Genomic DNA, 22,541 nt, shown 5'->3' with positions numbered 1-22,541 from the left:
CCCAGGTTCGGTTCCCGCTAAGGGCATGTACCTCGGTTGCAGTTTGTCCCCGGCCCTGGTTGGTCGTGCGGGTGGCAGCCACTCGATGTGTCCCTTTCACGTCGATGTTTCTCTCTCTCTCTCTCTTCCTCTTTCTCCCTCCCACTCTATCTGTACAAAAAAATGGAAAAATGTCCTCGGGTGAGGATTAAAAAAAAAAAAACATTCCTGACAAAAATTTTGACGTGAATGAGTTGTATAATGTTCAACTATATTCCTAGTATAAAAAAATTACACACAAAAAAAAATCTACATTTCTGGGGGAAAAAAGAATTTGGTTACGTGAATTATGTACAAAAGAATAATCTGTAGCTGTTCAAAATCTTGTAGAAGAGTATTCCTTATTAAAGGAAACACAATGTGTTGCTAAGTGGAAAAGGGGGCTCTGCAGTCTATCTTTTTTTTTTTTTTTATCCTCACCCGAGGACATTTTTCCATTTTTTGTTCAGGTAGAGTGGGAGGGAGAGAGAGGAACAGAGAGAGAGAGAAACATCGATGTGAAGGGACACATCGAGTGGCTGCCACCCGCACAACCGACCAGGGCCGGGGACAAACTACAACCGAGGTACGCGCCCTTAGCGGGAACCAAACCTGGGTCTCTCAGGACCGCAGGCCGACGCTCTAACCGCTGAGCCAAACCGGCCAGGGCCATTTTTTTATTTCTCAGTTACAATTGACATACATTATGTTAGTTTCATATGTACACTTCAGTGATTAGACATTATGTAACTTAACCAAGTGGTCATCCAGGTAAGTCTTGCACCCATCTGACACCATACATAGTTATTAGAATATTATTGACTATATTCCCTAGTCTGTACTTTATGTCCCCATGACTATTCTATAACAACCAATTTGAACTTCTAGCCCTTCACCTTTTTCTCCCAACCCCCAACCTCCCTCCTATCTGGCAACCATCTATGAGTCTGTTTCTGGTCTGCTTGTTTATTTATTTTGTTTTTTAGATTCAATTGTTGATAGGTATGTATTTATTGCCATTTTATTGTTAATATTTTTTTCTATCATTTCCTGAAGACACTCTGTATGTTTCTGTGCTCAGAAAGCGAAAAGCCCCACCTCCAGTGGTTTACACTGAACATTTTTGAGAAGTGGGGATTAGAGTTGGTGATATAATTTTTCCTTTGTGTTTTCAGTATTTTCCAAGTGTGCTGCATTGAGGTGCACCACTCTCTGTAGTAATAAGAAAAGGTGACAGCCGGGAGGGACAACCTCCCTCCCTTCCCTGGGTATTAATGGGATCTCTCCTGGTTCTCCAAATCCCAAAATAGGAGCATGGACTTTGCTGCTATCCTTACGCCCAGCCTTGGGAAGACCTCCTAGGGTGCTCCCACCAGGCTGCAGCCCCGTCACCCCACCCACTGAAGCTGCGGTGCTTGCAGTAGTCAGGGGTGGTCAAGGACAAGCTGAGTTGTGGCCAGTGGCATCGTTTATTCAGCACACACTGACCAAGTCCCCTGTCTGTGCTGGGCCTGGGGTCCAGCCACGTACCAGTACAGCCTTCCCTTGAGCAGCCCGTGGTCTGTGCTTCTTCCAGTGAAGCCAGACCCTGCAGAAACATTAAAGGGTTATCCCTCCAAGCCACTTACCTGTTTAGTGTGGGGGGAAATGCACACACGTGCAGCATGCACATGCATCCATGTAATTACCTTTTATATTTTCACTTTATTTTTTTTATTACATTTTGCATTTGACACATTTTTATTTTCATTTATTATATCATGGATGTATTTCTGTGCCAAAAACATTATTTGTAATAACTGTAGGGTATTCTATTATGTGATTATATCATAATTTATTTGATTATTCTTCGGTTTATGAACATTTGTTTCTAGTTTTTCACAATTACAAGTACTGTTACAGTGAATATCTTCTAAGTATACCTATATGCATTTATGTGAATATTTTTGAAGAAACTTCAAAGGACATTTGATAGGTATTGCCAAATTGCCTTCTAAAAAACATTTTGTCAGTTTTACACTCTTCTCACCTATATATGAAAGTGCCCATTTCTCCACCTTCATTGCTATCACCAGTTGTTATCAGTTTTCTTCATCTCAACCCATCTGCTAGGTGAAAAGATTTTACTTTTTTTAGTTACCAGTGATGTTAAGCATCTTTCCATATGTTTATTGGTCACTTGTATTTAAGCATCACTGAGATGACTATTTGTGCCCTTTGTCCATTTTTCTAAGGGAATGTTTGTCTTTTTGTATAAGAGACTGTTAACTACAAGGCTGAAGGTAAACAGGGCCCCGGTGGAGAGGGGTATGATGCAGCAAGAGCACATCTAGGGCGGCACATCAAGGAGGACTTCCTGAAGGAGGTGCTGTTCTGATGGGATTCCCTCTTGGAAAGGAAACGTTTGCTAAATAAATGGATGGATTGTCTCTTTAGAATAAGAATGGAACAGCTGATGTCCATAACCCAGGAAGAGACAGAGAACCTGCGGAGACGTGAGATTGCCTGTGAGTCTCCGTGGGGAGAGGGCGCGGTCATGGGAACAGAGCTTGGCTGTCTGGGGGTGGGGGCAGGGGTAGACAGCCCTGTCTTTGTTGGCCACCTATATAGGGTGCTGAGTGTTAATCCCTTGAGAGGGAAAGTATTCATGAAAAGTAAGAAGTGGTATACTGTATTTAGTGCGATAACATTTAAAAGTTTTTATTGTGGTAAAATATATACAACATAAAATTTACCATTTTAACCACTTTTAATTGTATAGTTTTGTGGTGTTTAAGTACATTATTGTGCAGCCATTACCACCCCCATCTCCAGAATTGCTTGCATCTTGCAAAACTGAAACTATACCCGTTCAATAACAAGTCATCATTCCCCCTCCCCCAGCCCCTGACAACCCCCATTCTACTTTCTGTCTCTGACTCTGATTACTCTAAGGACCCCATATAAGTGGAATCATATGGTATTTGTCTTGTTGTTGACTGGTTTCTTTCACTTAGCACGTCCTCAAGGTTCATTCATGTAGCTTCTCTGAATTTCCTTCCATTTTAAGGCTGAATGCTATTCCATGATATAGATATACCACATTTTGTTAATCTGTTCATCCATCAGTGGGCACTAGGGTTGTTTCCATCTGTTGGCTATTGTGAATAATGCTACTATGAACATGGGTGTGCATGTATCTGTTCAAGTCTCTGCTTTCAATTTCTCAGTGTTAATTTTTTTTTTTAATCCTCACCCGAGGACATTTTTTGCATTTATCTTCAGATAGAGTGGGAAGGAGAGAGGGGGAAAGAGAGAAAGAGAAATATCGACTCGAGAGAGACAGATCGACTGGTTGCCACCCGCACGACCCAACCAGGGCCGGGGACAAACTGCAACCGAGGTACGTGCCCTTAGCAGGAACCAAACCTGGGTCTCTCTAACTACTGAGCCAAACCGGCCAGGGCTAGTGTTAATTTTTTTAACCCAAAAATATGCATTGACATTTGACTGGAAGAATATATATCAAGCCCTGGCTGGTTTGGCTCAGCGGTTAGAGCGTCAGCCTGCGGTCCAGAGAGACCCGGGTTCGGTTCCCACTAAGGGCACGTACCTCGGTTGCAGTTTGTCCCCGGCCCTGGTTGGTCGTGCAGGTGGCAGCCACTCGATGTGTCCCTTTCACATCGATGTTTCTCTCTCTCTCTCTCTCTCTCTCTCTCTCTCTCTCTCTCTTCCAGTCTACCTGAACAAAAAATGGAAAAATGTCCTCAGGTGAGGATAAAAAAAAAAAAAAGAATATATCAAAATATAATATCTTTGGGTGACAGATTATAGGAGATTCTGTGTGTGCTGTTCAGTGTTTTACAATTAGTCAATCTTTCAAGCTTGTGACTTCTATAGTTTTAAAAAAAGATTTCTTTTAAGGGTGACAGGTAGGTGACTAGGTGATCCCCACGAGGCCACCCCAGGAGCGCTGCCCTTCTTCAGCCCCATTCATGTCTCCTCAGCCGCCATGCAGCAGATGCTGGCCGAGAGCTGCAGGAGCCGCTTCGTCCAGATGGCCTACGAGTCCCAGAGGCACCACTTGGTCCAGCAGGCCTGTTCCAGGTGAGGTGAGGAGAGGCTTCCTGAGCGAGGGAGTTGGGGAGCCGGCTCTGGGCCCAGGGGGTCCCCTGCGCCTGGCCACCCCAGCCTCCGCCATGCTATCAGAGGCCAGTGCTGACCTCATGATTCTGTGTTGGGCAATACCTTGTTTTATTGCACTTCACGGATAAAGAGTTGTTTACAGATGAAGGGTTTGTGGCAACCATGCCTCAAGCAAGTCTATTGACACCATTTTTCCTACAGGCTCAGTTAGTTAGCATGTTTTAGTAATAAAGAATTTTTTAATTCAAGTGTGTACATTATTTGTTGAGCACTTAATAGATTATAGTATAGTGCAAACATAACTCTTGTATATACACATTGGGAAACTCAAAAATTCCTATGACTCACTTTATTGCGGTATTTCCTTAATTGTGGTGGTCTGGAACCAAACCCACAACATCTCTGAGGTAGGCCTGTTCTCACTACCGCCTCTCATGCACTTCCTGTGTGCAGGCACTCCGCCAGGTGACAGGCGTTAGCTGACTGACTCTCTGAGGGGCTAGATTGTTACTAGCCCCGTTTTATTTTTATTTTTATTTTTTTTTATTTATTTATTTTTTTATCCTCACCCGAGGACAGTTTTCCATTTTTTTGTTCAGATAGTGTGGGAGGGAGAGAGAGAAACATCGACGTGAAAGAAACACATTGAGTGGTTGCCACCCACACGACCCATCCAGGGCTGGGGACAAACTGCAACCGAGGTATGTGCCCTTAGTGGGAACTGAACCCGGGTCTCTCCGGACCGCAGGTCGACACTCTAACCGCTGAGCCAAACTGACCAGGGCACTAGCCCTGTTTTAGAATCACAGCTCAGTTTCACAGGTGCTATGTGACACACCCAAAGAAACACAACTACAACTGACAGCCAGGATTCGAACCCAAGCAGAGTGGGGGTGCTCTGGACTCTGGTGCACTTGTCATTGCCAAGGGTCTGCACAGGTCGGGGACAGGGTTGTCCTCAATGCTGGTGGTGACGAGGTCTGAGTGTCCAAGTTCACCGTGGCACTGTGGGTTTGTTGTTGGAGGAGCCACAGGTGTCTGGCGCAGCCAGGTGAGAAAAGCCCCGCAGATTCTCAGGAGGCCCAGGGGGATGGGCCAGTAGCCCTGGCTGCCCTTGTGTGTCTCCTCCCATCCAGGTGGCACAGCTGCCAGTCTCCCGTGTCCTCGGGCAGGGCTCTCTTCCTCCTTTCCTGGTGTATGATGTGATTAGGAGCACGGGCACTTCTTCTGATAGTAACTATGAAGTCTTGGGCAAGTTCCTGTCCCTTTCTGAGCCCCAGTTTTCATATCAGAAAAATGGGGAGAAATCACAGTACCTTCTCCTCCAATTACTGAAGCCTTTGATGAGCATCAGTTGCATAATGTCTGCCACATAGGGTCCAGTAAATAACAGCTGTTATTATGAAACAAGCAAACTCAAAACCAATATTATACCAAAGTATGGACATATGTGAGGTTGGAGGGTTGGATTTTTGTACCAAAAACTGAACTTGTTCTAGAGACTGAGAGCAGACCCTCTGCCAGGACAAGCAATGCTGGGGCGGGGAATGCAGACAGTGTGCCCAGGAAGGACAACTTCTCAAGGACAGCTTGCATGGCTTACCTAGGAGGCCGTGTTCCGGTGGAGGGGTGGATGAGAGGACCCGGGGTCATGTTTCCCAGCTCCCAAGTCACAGGCTCTGTCACCTTCCTTCCAGAGCCGTGGAATTCAGACTCTGTGTCTACACCCAGCCTGGAACATGGCCCCCAACAGGCGCTCCGTAGTATTGTTGAAGGACTAAATGGTTTATCCTGATCTCCAAGGTTCCTAGCACATAGTAGGTGCTCAGAAAATGTTGAGAGAGTAAATGAATTTGCTGTCTTTCTGGCAGTATGGCTGAAATGGATGAACGGTTCCAACAGATTCTGTCATGGCAGCAGATGGATCAGAACAAAGCCATCAGCCAGATCCTGCAGGAGGTGAGCCCTTGACCAGGACGTGAGGGCGGGGGTGCACGAAAGGCATGCTGGGGCCGAGCATCAGAACTCTACCTGGAGCCCTGTCTTGGATAGGGTGTGAGACCCGACATGCTCAGTGCATTTAGTACAAACTGTCAGGAAGAGAGGAACAAGGAGAGGCCTCTGGATGGTGAGCTCTGGTCACTGAAATCCAGAGAAGCATCCCCTACTTCTCTGTGGGCGCCCACTCTCCATGCTGTGGGGGCTGCATCATAGAAGCACCCCCTTCCCTGGGGGGCACCACACCCGTGCTGTGGGGGCCCCATCATCAGGACTGAAAGGGCAGGGAGTGATGGGATCACAGCACAGAGGAGGAGCCCACAAGGGGGCGCTGCGGGACCTGGACTCCCTGCCAAGCCCGTGCACCTGCCTGCTCCTGCTCTCAGCTGGCCCGTTGGGGAGCCAGGCGTGGCCCCGCTCAGCAGGCCGTGGTCTCTGTTGCAGAGCGCCATGCAGAAGGCTGCATTTGAGGCTCTCCAGGTGAAGAAAGACCTGATGCATCGGCAGATCAGGAATCAAGTGAGTGTGGGGGTCACGGCCCCCCATCTAGACCTGTCTTGTCAGCTTTCAGAGACACGCAGAAGGGACTGGACAGGTGGCGTTAAGGTTGAATCCAGGCTCCTTCACAGGGCAGCTCAGCAGTTCTCCCTTCAGAACCTCCCTTTCCTCCCAGAACCTCGCTCAGGGGCTGTTGGGAGGTGCCCCAAGGCAACACTGTGAGTGCTCCGCAAGTGTGACTTGTTGTCACCGTTTCTCATGCCGCCCAGGGCTGAGGGGAGGGCCGCGCGGCCTTGACTGCTGGGCGGCTCTGCGCTGACCACTCCCCAGGCAGCCGGCTCAAACCCCAGCGTCCCATCAGCTCTGAACTGGGACGAACGGATTTCCCAGCTGAGGGGGCAGGAGGCCCTGGTGTCAGCTGGGCCTGGAGGACAGGGCTGCGCTTCATTAGGGCTCTGCTGCTGACCTTCGGGCAGGCCGTGGGCAGGCCCCACTGTGGCCTGTCGGCCCCTCCGTGGCGTGGGGCTGTCTGTACGCTGGGCTTCCCCGAGGGCGCGGTGCGCTGCGCGGCTGGAGACGAAGTGAGCTTTTAGGCTTAGGAGCGCTCATCGCATCGTATTAACACCTTTTGAATTTCACATTTTGCATGTTTTTTTTCCTTTTTATTCTTTTCTTATTTGGCCAAAACCAGCTTATCTTTTAATTTCCTTCTTTAATTTCAATCCTACATAGCCAGACATGAAGCTCATTCCTCTGACCAGGGTTTGGTGGGGACATAGGAACTTAGGGACAAGGGTCATAGGCACAGGGCAGAGACTGGCTGTGGGGTCTGACCCCCAGGGCTAAAAGTCCCAAGTCACACCCTGAGGGTGTGCAGTGACCCCTAGACATTCTCACTGTGGGTGGTTTGGACCCACCATGCCAGCTGTTCCCCTGTAGACCCCGGGAAGGCATATCCCAGGGAAAGGGCTCACTCACTTACCTGCTCTGTGTCCTTGAGCAAGTTACTTAATGTCTCTGGGCCTCAGTTTTCTTATCTGTAAAGTGGAGGCAATAATACCTCCTAATAGCCAGAGGAAAACTGATGAACTATATATATAAAGTGCCCAGCACAGGGCTAGTACACAGAATTCTCTCAATATCAGCTACTACTCCTGGTATCATTCAGTCACTTCCACGACCCTCTGCTCCCCTCTGTGACAGCTGTTCAGAGGAAGCCAGAGAACTGGACCAGCAGGAGGCTCAGGGAGAGCTCTCTGTCTGCTCTTCCCTCTGGCCTGAACCATGGGGGAAAGCCCCTTCTTTGTTCCACAAGCCTTCATTCATCACCCACTTGGACACAGGCCCCGCGCTCAGATCTTGATCAACAGTATTGACCAGGACAAGCATGTCCACACCCCGCCCAAAGTACTCAGGGCCCCTATTCCAGAGACCCCCAGAAAAGAGTCTTAGACCCCACTTGGCCATCAGAGAGCAGTGGCACAGAACTGAACTATGGTTAATGTGAATAAAAAACACCCTGTCTCATCTTCTGTTTAGATTAAGTTAATAGAAACTGAGTTATTGCAGCTGACACAGCTGGAGTTAAAGAGGAAATCCCTGGACACAGAGGCACTACAGGTATGTAGGGCTCCCTGGCCTGCCCCGTCCCTCCCCTGTCCCCCGATGGACGCTCCCACCTGGTTCCCCCACCGCCTCTCCAGTAGGCAGGGCAGGTCTCCTCTGTGGCTAGGACCTTGGAGGTGCCTTAATCCCAGAAGGCTGATGGGAGCACAGGCCAAGGTTAGGGGTCGGGTCAGCCTGAGTCTAGGCAGGAGGGTCAGAGGAAGGAGGGTTTCATTGCCAAGGCTCACCCAGGTGACATCTTCATCACTGCATTTTCTTTGTTTTGGAGCCGGGTTGCTCCCTGTCTCTTTAAGCCATGCTTCTGGGGTGCTGGTTTGACTCATGGGCTTTCATCCTCTGGGGAAGGAGCTTTCTTGGTGTCCTAAGAATGTCTGGAGGGGAGGGCCCGGCCGTGACTGTGTCACTCCCTGCAGGCAGCTTCTCTGTGAGCTCAGCCTGGTGTCCTGCTCACAGAGTAAGGCAGCAGGGCTAGCAGATGGCATTCTGGGCTGCAAGTCTGGGACCTGGGTTCTGTCCCAGCATAGTCTTGCTGTGTGACCTGGGTGGGCTGGGATGGGGGGGGGGCCCTTTTCCTTCTCTGTGCCTCAGTCTGTCCAGTTGTACACAAAGGGACTGTATCAATGGTGTGTGAAGACCTGTGCCCTATACCTGGCTTTGAGCAGAGCTGTCTGTTCTCAGTGGAAATCTTAAGTTGTCTCATGGGCTTCTCAGTCCAGTGAAAGAACACTGGGGCCTGGTGTCCTGGTCTGACCGCCAGGGATGTGCTGTGTGCCCTTAGGCAGGTCACTTCCCCTCCCTGGGCCTCCGTTTCTTCCCTCCATGACATGGAAGTGATCTTCCAGGCCCAGCCATCGTCAGGGCCGTGACCCAGGTGAACTAGCAAGCAGAAAGTCTAGTGTGAGCCTGGAAACGGCCTTCAGAGAGGAGGGGGTGAGCTGGCAGCGCAGGGGCCCTTGTCTCTTGCCCGTTAGAGCTAGCGGCTCCCGTTGTTTCTGGGGCCTCCGTGGGTTCCAAGGTAAGAGATGAGGGGAACACAGACACAGATGAGGGCTCTGCTCGGTCCACATGTGCACCCATCTGTGTAGAGCCTCCAGACTGGGCAATGGGTGACACCTGCCCTCCCCACCGTGTGCTTCCACCATGTGCTTCCCCCACGTGCTCTGCAGTCAGTGAGAGGAGGTCAGACACCCTGGCTTGTCATTTCCTTTGTTTGCTGTTTCTTGCCACTCCACCAACATCAGTTGCTAGATTCCATGCCTGGCCTTAGCCCCCCGGGGAAGGGAGATGCAGGCTTAGAAGCAGGTGGGGAGGGGGTGCCTGGGCAGAGGGGCTCCTCGGCTCTGCCCCTATTTCTCAGCCTGAGACTGTGGGCAGAGCCTTGAATGGAGTTGGGCCCTCCATGGGCCCCCAGCTGGCAGCTGGGGACTCAGTGAGGGGCATCCTGCCACAGAGCCCTTGGGACTTCTGGCGCCAGGGGTGCTGTGAGCTTCCAGCGGCACTGGATGTGGCCTTGTGTTGCAGGAGATGATCTCAGAGCAGCGCTGGGCCCTCAGCAACCTGCTCCAGCAGCTGCTCAAAGAGAAGGCGCAGCGAGAGGAAGAGCTCCGGACCATCCTGGTGCGTTGGCTTCCACGGGGCTCACTTTCCCCCTGCACACTTGCCGATCCTAGAGTCACTTGTTACTCAAGTCATAGCTGTTCATCAAGGAGAAAAGGAAAGTATAAGGGAAAAGAATCTCACTCCTGAGAGTTACCTGTTGCTAACGTTTTGATGATGTACGTTTTTCAAACATTGTGCCTTTAAACCTAAAATAGTGCGTAGCCCTGGAGGACCTGCTCATTTTTGTCTATTCGCTTCATGTCACTAAATAGGCCTCTTTCCATGGCTGCGTTTAGACAGGTCATCATGTAGCCTGTTGAGCATTTAGACTGTTTCCTGTTCTTCGCTTCTATAAGCCGTGCTCTGTGGTCATCTTTGCAGCTAAGGTTTGAGAACAGCTGAGCCCAGGAGAGGACTTGCTGTCTCAGGGCAGGCCTTTTAATGACCCCTTGGCAGGAGTTGCCCATTTGTCCCCAATTCTCCAATGGGTTTGACTCTGGCACGTCATCAGGGCAGGTGGGGTCAGGTCCTCCAGACCCCAAGAGCACCTGAGTGGTGAGGACGGAGGCCATCCCACTAACTGGGGCTGGGAGGACCCAGTCACTCCCCTGGCACCGTTATTGCTCCTGGCATCCTCTGAGCCCACTGTGGGCAGGCCCTGTGCAGGGCACAGAGAAGACTGAGACCAGCTTCTTTCTAAGCCCTGCTCGGGCCCAAATGCCACGTTTGTGCTGATCAGGAGCTGCCCTGCCCTCACGCTGCCTGACCGCCGTCGTGGACAAGTTGTGGTGATGCGGGCGTTTGGCAGGAGCAGCCATATGCTGTGTCCTGTGCTCCTGCCCTCGGGGGGTCTCGAGGGGCTCACTGTCCAGGGAAGGAAGCACTGCCTCGGCAGAACGTGAATGTCAGGGTCACAGGTTCCAGAAGAGAGGTATATGCACAGCCCAGGCCGGAAGAGGGGGAAGGTCCAGGAGTGACCACCAAAGGGCAGTCAGGCCCCTGAGGGGACTGGGGCAGTGCCTGTGTTGGCATCCTGCTCCCCACATCACATCTGGCCCCCAGTCTGCAGCTGCAGCCCTGGATGGGCCAGCTCAGCTGCTCAGGCCCAGGCTCCAGAGCAAGACCTGGGTCTGAACCGTGGCCCTGACCCTGGGCAGCTCTTTGACCTTGGGCAGGCTGGTTATCCCTCTGAAGCTCCGTTTCTCCACTCGTGAGGCAGAGTCCGCTTCACAGTTGTGAGAATTAAGTGCACAGCATCTCTGCGCAGCCGAGTCTGGCGCACGCGCTCGAAAGCGAGCTGCTGCTGTCAGCACGTCTGCTCACGCTCTGCCCTGGCACCTAGCGCAGCGCCTGGCCCAGAGCAGCGCTCCGGGAGCGCGGATGACAGAGTGAAGAATCCATTTCAGTAGCATGTTCATAAGTCTCTAGCGGGTCAGAATGATGAAGGCCTCTCAAAACGCTGAAGGTGTCCTTGGAATCCTATTTCTTTCCCTGCCTGGCACCCAGGAGACCAGCCCAAGCTTTGGGTGGGGGGCTGCTTAGTGCTTTGCTGTTTCCACAAGCAGATGAGAAAATATCCCTCCCAGACCAGTGCCAAAGCGAGGTACCCAGTGTCAGCAGCCCATGTTCGGGCCCCCACCAGGTGTGGTGTGTGAGATCCTTCTCAGCAGTAAGTCGGAGTGGTGATGCTTCCTGCCTTCCCTGTGTCTAGTTTACGTGATGCAATGATGGGGGCAGGAAAGTGTTTGCAAAATACCAAGTGCCGTCCACATGCAGAGGAGCATAGTTCACAGACATCCCTGCCATTCTCGTTTTTATGTACTGGTTTGTGACTAAAAGTATCGGCTTCGTTCTTGGCAGACGGAGTTAGAAGCCAAAAGCGAAACCAAGCAGGAAAATTACTGGCTGATTCAGTACCAACGGCTTTTGAACCAGAAGCCCTTGTCCTTGAAGCTGCAGGTAAGGACGGGCGGCGCCCACCCCCACCAGAAGCCAGGAGGGCTCCAATCCCAGGGCCCTCGCGCCTCAGGGATTCCCTGCTTCTTGATCCTTCTAGTTTAATTCCCTTCCTATTTCTGGTGGCTGGTGTGCCAGGTCCTGTGCTAGACCCCAGGAGGACGGAAATGAAAGGGAGGGAGGGTTCATTCTGGTGAGGACAGACAGCCTGCCATGTGCGACAGAGACCTGTGAGCCCACAGTGGGGCCGGGCCTGCTGTACACGCCGGCACAGGCGACCAAGCCAGATGTGTTCCCCTCTCTCTCTCTCTATCTCCCTCTCTCCCCGCACACTTAAAAAAAAAAAAAAAATGGATTCTTTCTATGCCTGCTATTTGACAGCTTTCACCCTTAGCAGTGGTGATGGGCAGTTGTCCAGGCCTGCACACATAGATGTCCTCATTGTCTCCAGACAGCTGCATGGTGTGTAGCACATGGGTGAACCCTCATTTATTTAAACAGTCCCCTCCTGACAGGTCAAGTTGCTTGTATATATTCAGACCCTTTGTTTGCTGTGGTAAATAATGGCTTCTGGTTTTTCTTCCCTTGGTTTGCTTGTGCAGGAAGAAGGCATGGAGCAGCAGCTGGCGGCCCTGCTGGTGGAGCTGTCGGCCGAGCACTACCTGCCCATCTTCGCCCATCACCGCATCTCGCTGGACATGCTGAGCCGGATGAGCCCCGGGGACCTGGCCAAGGTGGGCAGCACCAGCCTCTCGGGGGTGCTCAGGGAGGCGAGCTGGGCCACTGGCCCAACCTGGCCAGTGGTCAGCTGGCTCTTCTTGCAGTTCTTGGTGAGGTGCCTCAGCAAATGTCCCAGGGCCCCTTGCTTCCAGATGGCTAGAACACCTGCCCCAACTGCCCCCAACCAGCTAGACGTGCCCTACATGCCTGAAGGCTGAGAAAATCTAGGGACGTGGTCCTGCTGACCCAGAGCACCCACCTGCTCAGACTGGGTCTTTACGTTGGAGGGTCAAGACAATTCCTTGGAGGTCATCTGGTCCAGCCCCGACCCACCCCACAGTCGTAGAGATCTTGTCACAGCAGCACGGCCGGAGCCAGTATATCGCACTAATCCATTTACTCCTCACAGGAGACGGATAGCAGTGGGGCTCACATCTCGGTAGCACTTCCCAGCGCCAGGCCCTGTTCTGAGCACTTTCACAAGCTCACTCACTGAGTCCTCCCAACCTGGGCAGGCAGGCGACGTTTCATCATTTTTCAGATGAGGAAACAGACACACACTAAGGCGGTCATTTGCCTGAGGTCACACAGCAGAGCCAGGACTTGAGCTGGGTGCTTTGGTGCCGGAATCCATGCTGCTGACCACTCTGCTGTACTGCCTGTGCCCAAGGGCTGTCCCCACACCCAAGGGCTGCATGGGAGCCATGTTGCCCAAGCTCAGGTGCTTGCGCCCTGGAGGCTGAGGGTGATTCTGCTGCTGCTGCTGCTCAGCAGCTCTGTCTGTTCCTCGTGAACTGTGACAGAGGGTCCTGGCTTACTGGTCACAAGTGGCGTGAGGTCATGCCGGTGAAACTGTCAGCACAGTCCCTGGCACAGAGAAGCCCCTGCTAAGCCGTGGTGTTGGCTTCCTTTGGGCCTCAGTTTCTCTCTCTGCCACACTGATGGTTGAGTCCAGGCTTACTGGGCCCCAGTACGCAGCTAGGAATGAGGCGGTCCCCGTGGCTCTGTACTGTGCAGCCGGCTCCCACCCAACCCAGGCCACAGTCTGCTCTTGGACTCTGCAGGTGGGTGTCTCGGAAGCCGGCCTGCAACACGAGATCCTGCGGAGAGTCCAGGAGCTGCTGGACGCGGCCAGGATGCAGCCAGGTACCAGCACCAGCCTTATGTGTGGACTGTGGTTGAGGGTGGTCATCTGTTGACTTTTCAGGTCGAGCCCTAAAGGCTGGTTCTTGTCCCTGTAAGTTCTTAAAGTCCCCTCCTGAAGGAACAGGATTTACAAAGGAGAACAACAAGCCACAGAATGGAGGTTTCTTTCAGCAGTTCAGGGCCCTCCTGGCTCCCTGTTCCATGACCTTCCCTGAACCCACCCTGCAGACCTTGGCAACCATACACCCAGGATCCTTGGAGTTGGAGAAGCCAGCTGTACCCAGTGCCCAGCACTGTGCCTGGGGCAGCCTGGGGTTTGTCTGCAGAAGGACGTTTGTGACAGGCTGTGAAGGGGTAGGTGCAGGTCATAAAGGCACTCTGCCCCGTGGAGGTGAGGAGTGGCAGGCCCTGTGGCCGCCGTCGGGGCAGGCTTGGGAGCCGGGTCTCCTGTGTGCCAGTCATGATCCAGGTGCCAGGTGCTCGCTGGCCATTTCACGTGCACTATGTCGTGTCACCTCTGTTTCAAGTCCATCCGGTGGGCACTGTTGTTATCCTCATTGGAGGGGTGGGGAAACAGGCTCAGAGAGGTTAATTCGTCTCCGTGACATCACACAGCTGGCATGTGGCTGGGCCACTGGGCTTTGCTGCTCCCTCAAGAAGAGACCGACAGGCCGCGACAAGCGGAAGGAAGCCTGGGGCCTAGGACAAGAGTGAAGGAGAGGGCAGGCTGCCAGGCTGGGCAGGTCTGTCTGAGGCAGAGGCTGAAGGTGGGGTTGCCGGACCAGACCGCAGGGGTGAGGCAGGAGCTTGGGCTGCCTGGCTGGAGGAGGCCCTGGGCCCTGGTGTCAGGGCTGACGGCACCTGGAGGAGGCCCTGGGCCCTGGCCCCTGGCATCAGGGCTGACGGCAGCACCTGGAGGAGGCCCTGGGCCCTGGCGTCGGGGCTGACGGCAGCACCTGGAGGAGGCCCTGGGCCCTGGTGCCAGGGCTGATGGCAGCACCATGCCGTCTGCAGATACCAGCCTTCCGGCAATTTTACTCCAGGGACTGACTCTACCTAAGAAAAAGTCATTAACCTTCCGTCCTTCGATACCAAGTATTGTGCAGAACAGGCCCCTTCCAATGTTTGTTCCCCAGCCCACCCCCTCTTGCGCTCAGGGTGGAGGTCAGGAACAGTTTGACATCCGGACTTGGGGTCGCCCTAACCCTAAGAGACTAATCTCCATGGAGCAGGAATTGCCAGCACCCTTTCACTCCGAGCCCCTCCAGCATTCAGAACGGCTGCCTCACGTCTCCCCCAGCCCTAGAGCTAGCAGGAGCCGCTCCCTGCTCGGAGCTGATCCCTGTCGCAGACTGTCCCTGCTGCCGCGTGTGACGCCTCGGCTGCTTAGGGTGGCTTCCTGGCTGCACCCCCCCCCTTCCCAGCAGGAAGGGGGCTGTGGCAGGAGGTTTCTTCTGAGCTCCAGAAGGGACAGGAAATCCTCAGGCACTTTCCTACCAATTCTCGTATTGCTCCCAGGACTCGCTGTGTTACAGTAAATATAGGAGGGCCTCTTTACCGAGGCTTTGGGGCACCCTGATACCCTCAGAGTGTCTAGTATAATAACCTTTGAAAATACTTCAGGTTTTTTTCTAATTATATAAAAAAAAAAATACTATTTGCAATAAGACACAGAACAAATAGAACATATGAACTGTGATCAGGATGGGGGTCAGGGCTGAAAGACTCAGTGTCGGTGGTGCGCACTGCGTGGTAATGAGGGAGACGCGTTCTGTAAGGGCCCTTCTGAAGTCCTGCCTGGGGCTGGATGCGGCTCCAGGCCAGAGCAGTGGGCACACTGGGGGCTCTGCCCGAGGCCTGGGGGAGCAGCCATGGGGCTTTCTCACTCCTGTCCCTGCTCCTCTGAGTCCTGATGGGCAGTGGGCAGACCATCTCCTGGGCCACGGGGTGGAGAAGATGAGAGGGAGGCTCAGTGCACCCCAGGGCCCCAGCCAGAAGTTCCTGTGCCGCGACTCCACCACCAGAGGGCCCTGCGGCTTTGGGCAAGTGGCTTCCCTGAGTTCCAGTCTCTCATCTGAGTGACAGCGCCCTACTTGGCAGGGTGGCTGTTAAGGATCCAGGGGACGTTAGGGGTAAGAGACCCAGTTAACCAGAGCTGCGCCCCCCTGCCAGCGCCCCAGCACTCCTGTCTTACAGATGGGGAATGAGAAATAAGGGGGGGGTGGTGAGGCGGCCCTTCCACCCCCACTCTGAGATCACAGCACCCTTCCAGCTCACTGTCCACTGGGGGCAGGCTGGGCTGGGGCACCCCTAGGGGTTGGGATCACGGGGAGTGGCCCTGGCTCAGCCTCTTTGTCTGGACCCGCAGAGCTGCTGAAACCCCCCCAGAGAGAGGTCCTTGGGGCCCTGGAGCCCAGCGCCCCTGAGGAGTGTCCTGATCCCGTGAGGCCGTCGGCTCCCTCCGGGGAGCTGGAGGTGCAGACCTCGGAGTGTGTCGTGTGCCTGGAGCGGGAGGTGAGTCTCCAGAGTCCCCACCCTGCCAGCTGCCGTGCCGCGGTCTCCTGTCCGTCCCTCCCGGCCAGTCTTCCTACTCACTCTGCTCTAGTCATGTAAGGAGGTGTTTGTTAGAAATTGTGGAAAATTCAGGACATAAAGACGACCCGTGATCCCGTGGCCTAAACATGAGCAATACTAACATCATTTTTGGGCCCTTTTTTTTCAGAGAGGGTTTTTTCCCTACTTAACAAATACATCAGGGAAAATTTCCCAAATTGTTAAATATCAACAACACAATTTCCTCTGAAGAGGCTATTTAAAACCATCTTTTAAAAAAAACCAACTATAACAACATTCACCCTGATCGTAAAAATGAAACAGCGCAGCACATAAAATTAAATTCCACCCTTCCCTCTGCCGTGCGATCCTACGTAGAAGCGGCATCCGTGCCGAACGTCCTGTGCCCCGGTCTCCACCAGACCTGGGCTGGCCGAGGTGTGGAAGGACTTGGTTATAACTGGAACCGAAATCCTGCTTTGGGGCCCATAGGTTGGCATCAGTTTCGGTTATTACAAACTGCTGTTCTGAACAACCTTGAACCAAGTAGGGAGCGCGGCCTTGATCACTGTCCTACGATAAATCCCTGAAGAGAGGCGACCTGAAGCGGCCCGAGGGGGCTTCTGGGCCATCATGTCCGAATGGCCTGGGGCTGGGGCTGGGCCAGGGCGGGTTGGGAAGGTCCGCAAGGTCCAGCGGCAGGGCTGGTTCCGTGCTGTCACCTCAGCGGAGGCTGTGGGGGCTGTCGGCAAGTAGTGAAACATGGGGGAATGTAACCCAGTTTTATTTTAGAAAGAAAGGGGTGGGGCTTATGGGTATTTATAGATTTGAAACAAAATATGAAGAAATAGAGTCAAACTGCTACCAGAAGGAAGGGCTAGATTCTGCCTTGCTGCACGTGGTGCACGTTCCTGGGCGGGTGTGGTCCAGGGCGCCCGCGGTGCCAGTGGCAGCCCAGACCCTCCTGCTCTCTCCTCAGGCCCAGATGATCTTCCTCAACTGCGGCCACGTCTGCTGCTGCCCCCAGTGCTGCCAGCCTCTGCGCACGTGCCCGCTGTGCCGCCAGGAGATCACCCAGCGCCTCCGCATCTACCGCAGCCGCTGAGCAGGCTGCCCTGGCCCCGCTGCCCACCGCCCCACCTGCAGGCCCAGGGCTCCAGCTCACCCCTGCTCCACCCAGACGTAAGGCCACGTGCTGGGCCCTGCCCACAGCTCAGGAGGGTGTCCCCACCCCTGACCTCCATGCCCGGGAGAGCCGGCCGGGGCAGAGAGCGAGTGTTCCTGATGACCTGAGTACTGTGGAAGACGGTCCCTCGGGCACTAGAGAGGGGTGGGGGTGGAGAGGCTGCTGTGCCTGCCACCATCTGCGCCCAGGACTAAGGGAACTGGCCCGTGTGGCTCTGCCACTTCCCAGCTGACTGTGGCAGGCGCCTCGGTGTCCTTGTAAGGGGAACACTGACAGTGCTTCCCGTTCAGCAGGTGGTGGGAGTGCAGAGGACCCTGGTCCGGGGAGGGGAGGCCACACGTGGAGCCAGTGTGCAGTGTGGCCACAGGCCACCACGGGCTCTCTGGTCGGCTGGAAGGAGCTTAGTGCAGGCCTTGTGCCACAGGCGACATCAGCCCCTCCTTACCCCCCTCCCTGTTGCCCCCGACGCTCTGGGCCCCTCTGCTCCCCAGATCTACACCACCTCACCCCGTGCCGCTCAAGGGCAGGCAACGAGCTTTGCAGGCCCAAAGCAAGAACGTCAATAAACCCACTTCCTGCCTGCTTCTTCAGAGTCATCACTGGGTCCTGATGGAGCCTGGGGAGGGGAAGGGTCGAGGCCCGGGGTGGGGTCAGGAGAGGGCTGCACCTCAGCCGGAAGGAGAGGGAGGAGGCAGCCGGTCCTGACTAAGGTGATGCGAACCCCCTGTCCAGTGGAGAGCCGGGCTGAGGGCAGCGGCTCTGCGAGCAGGCTGGGCTGCGGGGCCCGCACCGTGCACCCCTTGTCCTCCCGGACCAGGGAGCCCCAGCTGAGGGCTGAAGGCCGACCGTGCCCCTGGGACACTGCGGTGCTGGGCTGAACCCGTGCGGTTGCGCGGCTGTTCACTGCGTTCCAGTGGCCACGCGCTTTGTTCTTGCTGTGGAGCTGCCCGTTTGTGGTGCTTTTCTGGCCAGTGGTGTTGAACCCAGGGCAGCTTTTTCTCGGGGCTAGAGGCAGGCCTGCCCAGGGCGCGTGGGCTCTGCCACTAGCTATCTCTGAGTGACCCTGGCCAGCCTTCCAGACTCGATTTCCCCATTGATTCAATACGGGATGTGATGGGCCCTGATGTGGACCGGTGGCCACCAGGGGACACCAAGTGCTCACCGCAGGTGCAGTGCCGAGCCAGCTGATGCAGGGGACAGGCGCTGGGGTGGAAGAAGAGTCCTGGGCCTCAGTTTCCCTACCTCATTGGGACTGCCCTGCGGCTAAAATGGACAAAGGCCGCTTGTGGTGTGAGCTGTTTTCCAGGCAGGAGCTGGGGCCTCTTCCCGAGATGTCTCCTCCCCCCTGGGACCTTTGACAGTTCCTCCTGGGCTCCCCTTGGTCCAGTGGGGAGACTGAGGCCCAAGGTGGGCAGGGCCACTTTGCAGAGCACAGCGTGTGCCTTGGAAGGAAGGGCACTGGTAATTCCTTCTATAGGTGAGAGTCTGAGGCGGAGTTAGTGGCACAGAGGACAACAGCAGGACTGCAGGTGACCTCCCAGCCTGGCCCCGTCACCCCTGCTGCTCCACACCCAGCCCTGGCCACGTGGACAGGCTGGGACCAAGGAAACCGACCCCCCTACGGTGACTGCCTGCCTCCCATCCAGAAGCACCTTTTTATGGGTGAAGCAACCAATCCCACCAGTTGTGTGTGTGTGGGGGGGTCCCTGTGTCCCATAACCTCACCAAGGTTCCCCACCGTCCTGGGCCTCTGTTTACACGTTGGGGTGTGGTGATGACGGCACCACCTCCTGGAGCTGCTGCAAGGCTCTCGGTCCTGCGTGTGAGGGGCACGGCCCACGGCAAGTACCGGCTGTGTGCTCCGGAGTCTTGAAAACGGCGTTGCTGTTTGATCCAGCATGAGCTGGGCCACCCCCACTGCGGGTGCCCTATGGCCAAGCAGCCCTAAAGCTGCTGCAGTCTCTCTTGTCCCCCGAGGCTCCTTGAAGAGGACCTGCCCAGGCCTAGCTGGGAAGCCGCCTCAGCCGCTGGCGGGCCGTCACCGCATGTCCTATGGCTTGTCTCGGAGCCTGTTTCCTCCTCCGTACATGGGGTGATAGCCGAAGTCTGACCTAGAGGCACTCGGTCTAGCAAGCCCAGAAGCCAGGTGCGCGGACAGGCCTAGACGCAGTCTCCAGCCCAGGTCTCGGCCAGCACCACACACAGGCCACTGGCTTTAAATAAAGCATTTATTGATTAGTACAGGCTTAAACACTTCGCTTAATATTTTCAATACAGTGTCTGGGAAGGATGACTGGATACCCCAGAAGAAGGCGCCAGAGGAGAACATCTGAGGATGGTCTGTCGGTGAAAGAGGCTCGTGAAGCGCTTGACATTAGGGCTGGTGGGGAAGCGGGGCCCCGAGCGCCAACCACTGCTGCCGGTCCTGGGGGTGCAAGGCCCGGACCCCACCCTAGGGCCCTGAAGGAGTCAGGGTCTGCCCTGCCAGGCTGAGGTTGCCTTGGCTTGACCCTCACCCCCGGAACAAGCAGCTGAAGGATAGTTGGCCCCACATGACTCACATTTGAAAAAGGGTCTGGAATGTTCAGGGTGAGGTGACCTGGTGACTCAGGAAGTAAGGGCCAAGCCACAGCCTGACCCCAAGTCCTCAGAGCAACCACCAGCGGTGCCTTGGGGAGCCATGGCCCCTCAGGACCCCTACCAGCTCCCTCAGTGGACAGCACGTACCTTGGAGGTGGCCCCCACCTCCCCTCAGCCCAGCCCAGCAGGTGGGCACAGAACTCCGGACCTGGCAGGCAGGTGGGAGACTGCAGGGGCTGGAAGTGGGGGAGACAAAGGCCTGACGGGCTGCCGGCCTCCGCAAGGCTCCCTCTGCCCGCTGCTCACACACTCGCCCCTCCTGCCTCAGACACTTCCTCCCCAGACCAGCACATCTGGGCCTTTCTCGTTCACCCCAGGCCTGTGGCCCCATCTCCCTTCACGGAGCACCCTCCCCAGCCAGCTCTAGCCTGAAGACTCCTTCCTTGCACCTCCCCTCACCGGGCGGGGAAAGCGAGGCCACTGTCCCCTCCAGAGCTGGCCTCTGGGCCCAGCCCTCCATGTTCCTGATGAGCCCTCGGTGAGGGGGATTCACAGGCTGTGAGTCAGCAGACCATGCCTTCACCTCCCTCTCTGCAAAGATGACAGAACCCACGGGGGAAACAGGCCACAGAGGGAAGGCAGGAAGGGAGGACCCAGAGAACTGGGGTGCTCCTCAGCCCCTCAGTTATGCTCAGCCCCCAGCACAAGCAGGAAAGCCAGGATCACCCCACAGAAGAGAAAACAGAGCAACAAAGTATGGCTGAACCCAATAAAGTGACTTCAGGTGAGCCCGTCCCTGTCCAGCCCAGAGATGCCGCACCAGCCTTGCCCACCTCCACCCAGAGGCACAGACCCTCGCTCCTGCCCAGAGCCGAGCTTGCCAGCGCCTCGGAGGGAGGGGCCTGTGCGCCTTGTCCAACAGAAGCTCGGGGTGGCCAGCCTAGAACTCAGTCTGCACCCCTGCGCTGTCCTCGGTGGTGGTGTGGATGGGGGGGCGGCCACCAGGGCTGGCCTCCTGTTCCCCGGTCTCCTGGTCATTGGGTTTGGGAGGCTCCAGGTCCACAGCCTTTCCAGGTGGGAGCTGCTGGACGGGCGAGGCAGGTGGTGAGGAGGCCGCAGGTGGTGAGGAGGCCACAGGTGGTGAGGAGGGCAGAGGTGGTGAGGAGGGCACAGAGATGTTCACGGACTGGGGGCTCTTCTGCAAGGGGGCCCCGTTGAGCAAGGGGCAGGCCGGCGGGGGGCTCTCAGCCCGCAGATCCTGCGCCAGCAGGTCACGGACCTCAGTGACACTGTCCAGGGATGCAGGTGACAGTAGCTCAGGGCCAGCCTCGAAGGGCAGCCCTGCTTCCTCATCCTGGACCACGGACACCACCTGCTTGGCACGCCGTCGTTTTTCCGAGGTGGTGGCTGCTTCCGGGACACTGGAGCTGGGGCTGCCACTGTCCCCACTGACACCCCCACTGCCGCCGTACTCCTCACCCCAGTCGATGGGAGAGTCCCCGGCCAGCAGGTGCAGGTTGGGGTCACTGTTGTGCAGGACCACGCTGTCCCGGTACAGGTTGTGCTTCCTCTGCACAGCGGCCTCCTTCACAGCTGCAGAACCAAACGAGTGGCATCAGGACACTTACCACACAGACCACAGCTGCCACCGCACCCTTCACTGTGCCCAAATGTGACCAGGGTCATCCCCCAGAGGCCGCCCCACAGTCGGAGTGAGTGATGTCACTGGGACGTGACTTACTCCAGGCCTCACTGCTAGGAAGGAGGAGCCGTGACCCTCACCCAAGCTGGTAACCACCTTGTCACCCTGTCACTCATCGGACACTCCCGAAATGCTAAGGCCGCACAAAGAAGCAAAGGCACAGAAGCTCGACGCTACCCTCCTGGCACACGGCTAACTGGGCCGACCCTGGGCCGTGGGCATACAGCTCCTGCTTCTCCTGGCAGCTTCACTGACCCCGCCAGACAGACTTCTAGGCCGCCGCCTCAGCACCCTCCTGGAGTAAGAATCCCACCAGCAGCGGCGGCGGCGGGAGCGCCCCGACCCAGCTCCCTGCAGCCCTCCCGTGGGGGCCGGCACATACCCTGCAGGATGTCCTTCATGACCGTCTGCAGCACCACCTCCTCGTACGTGTTCTCTACCAGGATAAACCTGGCAAAGTCCTCGAAGATCAGCTCCTGGAACCGGGGCAGCTCCTGCAAGGGAAGGCGGGCACGGGGCTGAGGGGCAGTCAGGGTCTCGGGGCAGAGGGTCCTCGGGCTCCACCCCACCCAGCGGCCGGTCAGGCTGGCGGCACTCTCGGGACCTGGGGCCGGTGGGCCGGTGGGGCCGGTGGGGCTGGGCTGCTCACCGACTTGCAGGTGGGGGCCAGCTTCTTGAGCAGGAACGGGATCGTGATCTGCAGCAGCGCCTCCCGGAAGAAGCGTTTCCGCACGGAGCTGCTGTCATAGTTGTATTTCTGCCAGGAGAGAGGGGTGGCGGCTCCGAGTCAGTGGGCCCCACCGGCCCCTGGCAGGGGGACGGAAGGCTGGGGGT

General features: G+C 55.6%; 2 protein-coding genes across 2 annotated transcripts in view; one reads left to right on the top strand and one right to left on the bottom strand.

The window, feature by feature from the left end:
- LRSAM1 (leucine rich repeat and sterile alpha motif containing 1) overlaps positions 1-17,974 on the top strand; it is a 36,525-nt gene extending 18,551 nt beyond the window's left edge. Inside the window, exons 16-26 of the mRNA XM_036261854.1 lie at positions 2,455-2,525; positions 4,005-4,104; positions 6,015-6,102; positions 6,586-6,660; positions 8,179-8,259; positions 9,787-9,882; positions 11,725-11,823; positions 12,423-12,554; positions 13,605-13,686; positions 16,055-16,200; positions 17,219-17,974. Of these exons, the coding sequence (XP_036117747.1) occupies positions 2,455-2,525; positions 4,005-4,104; positions 6,015-6,102; positions 6,586-6,660; positions 8,179-8,259; positions 9,787-9,882; positions 11,725-11,823; positions 12,423-12,554; positions 13,605-13,686; positions 16,055-16,200; positions 17,219-17,344 (1,096 nt within the window). The 3' untranslated portion in view covers positions 17,345-17,974. The remainder of the gene's footprint in view (positions 1-2,454; positions 2,526-4,004; positions 4,105-6,014; positions 6,103-6,585; positions 6,661-8,178; positions 8,260-9,786; positions 9,883-11,724; positions 11,824-12,422; positions 12,555-13,604; positions 13,687-16,054; positions 16,201-17,218) is intronic.
- Positions 17,975-19,663: 1,689 nt separating this feature from the next.
- Positions 19,664-22,541, bottom strand: part of NIBAN2 (niban apoptosis regulator 2) — a 48,357-nt gene continuing 45,479 nt past the window's right edge. Inside the window, exons 12-14 of the mRNA XM_036261828.1 lie at positions 22,357-22,464; positions 22,090-22,201; positions 19,664-21,598 (exon numbers count right to left, since the gene is read on the bottom strand). Of these exons, the coding sequence (XP_036117721.1) occupies positions 20,946-21,598; positions 22,090-22,201; positions 22,357-22,464 (873 nt within the window). The 3' untranslated portion in view covers positions 19,664-20,945. The remainder of the gene's footprint in view (positions 21,599-22,089; positions 22,202-22,356; positions 22,465-22,541) is intronic.

The sequence above is a fragment of the Molossus molossus genome, unplaced genomic scaffold (genome assembly GCF_014108415.1).
Source record: "Molossus molossus isolate mMolMol1 unplaced genomic scaffold, mMolMol1.p scaffold_m16_p_14, whole genome shotgun sequence".
In the NCBI taxonomy this organism is placed as follows: domain Eukaryota; kingdom Metazoa; phylum Chordata; class Mammalia; order Chiroptera; family Molossidae; genus Molossus; species Molossus molossus.
This window is presented reverse-complemented; position numbering and strand designations above follow the sequence as displayed.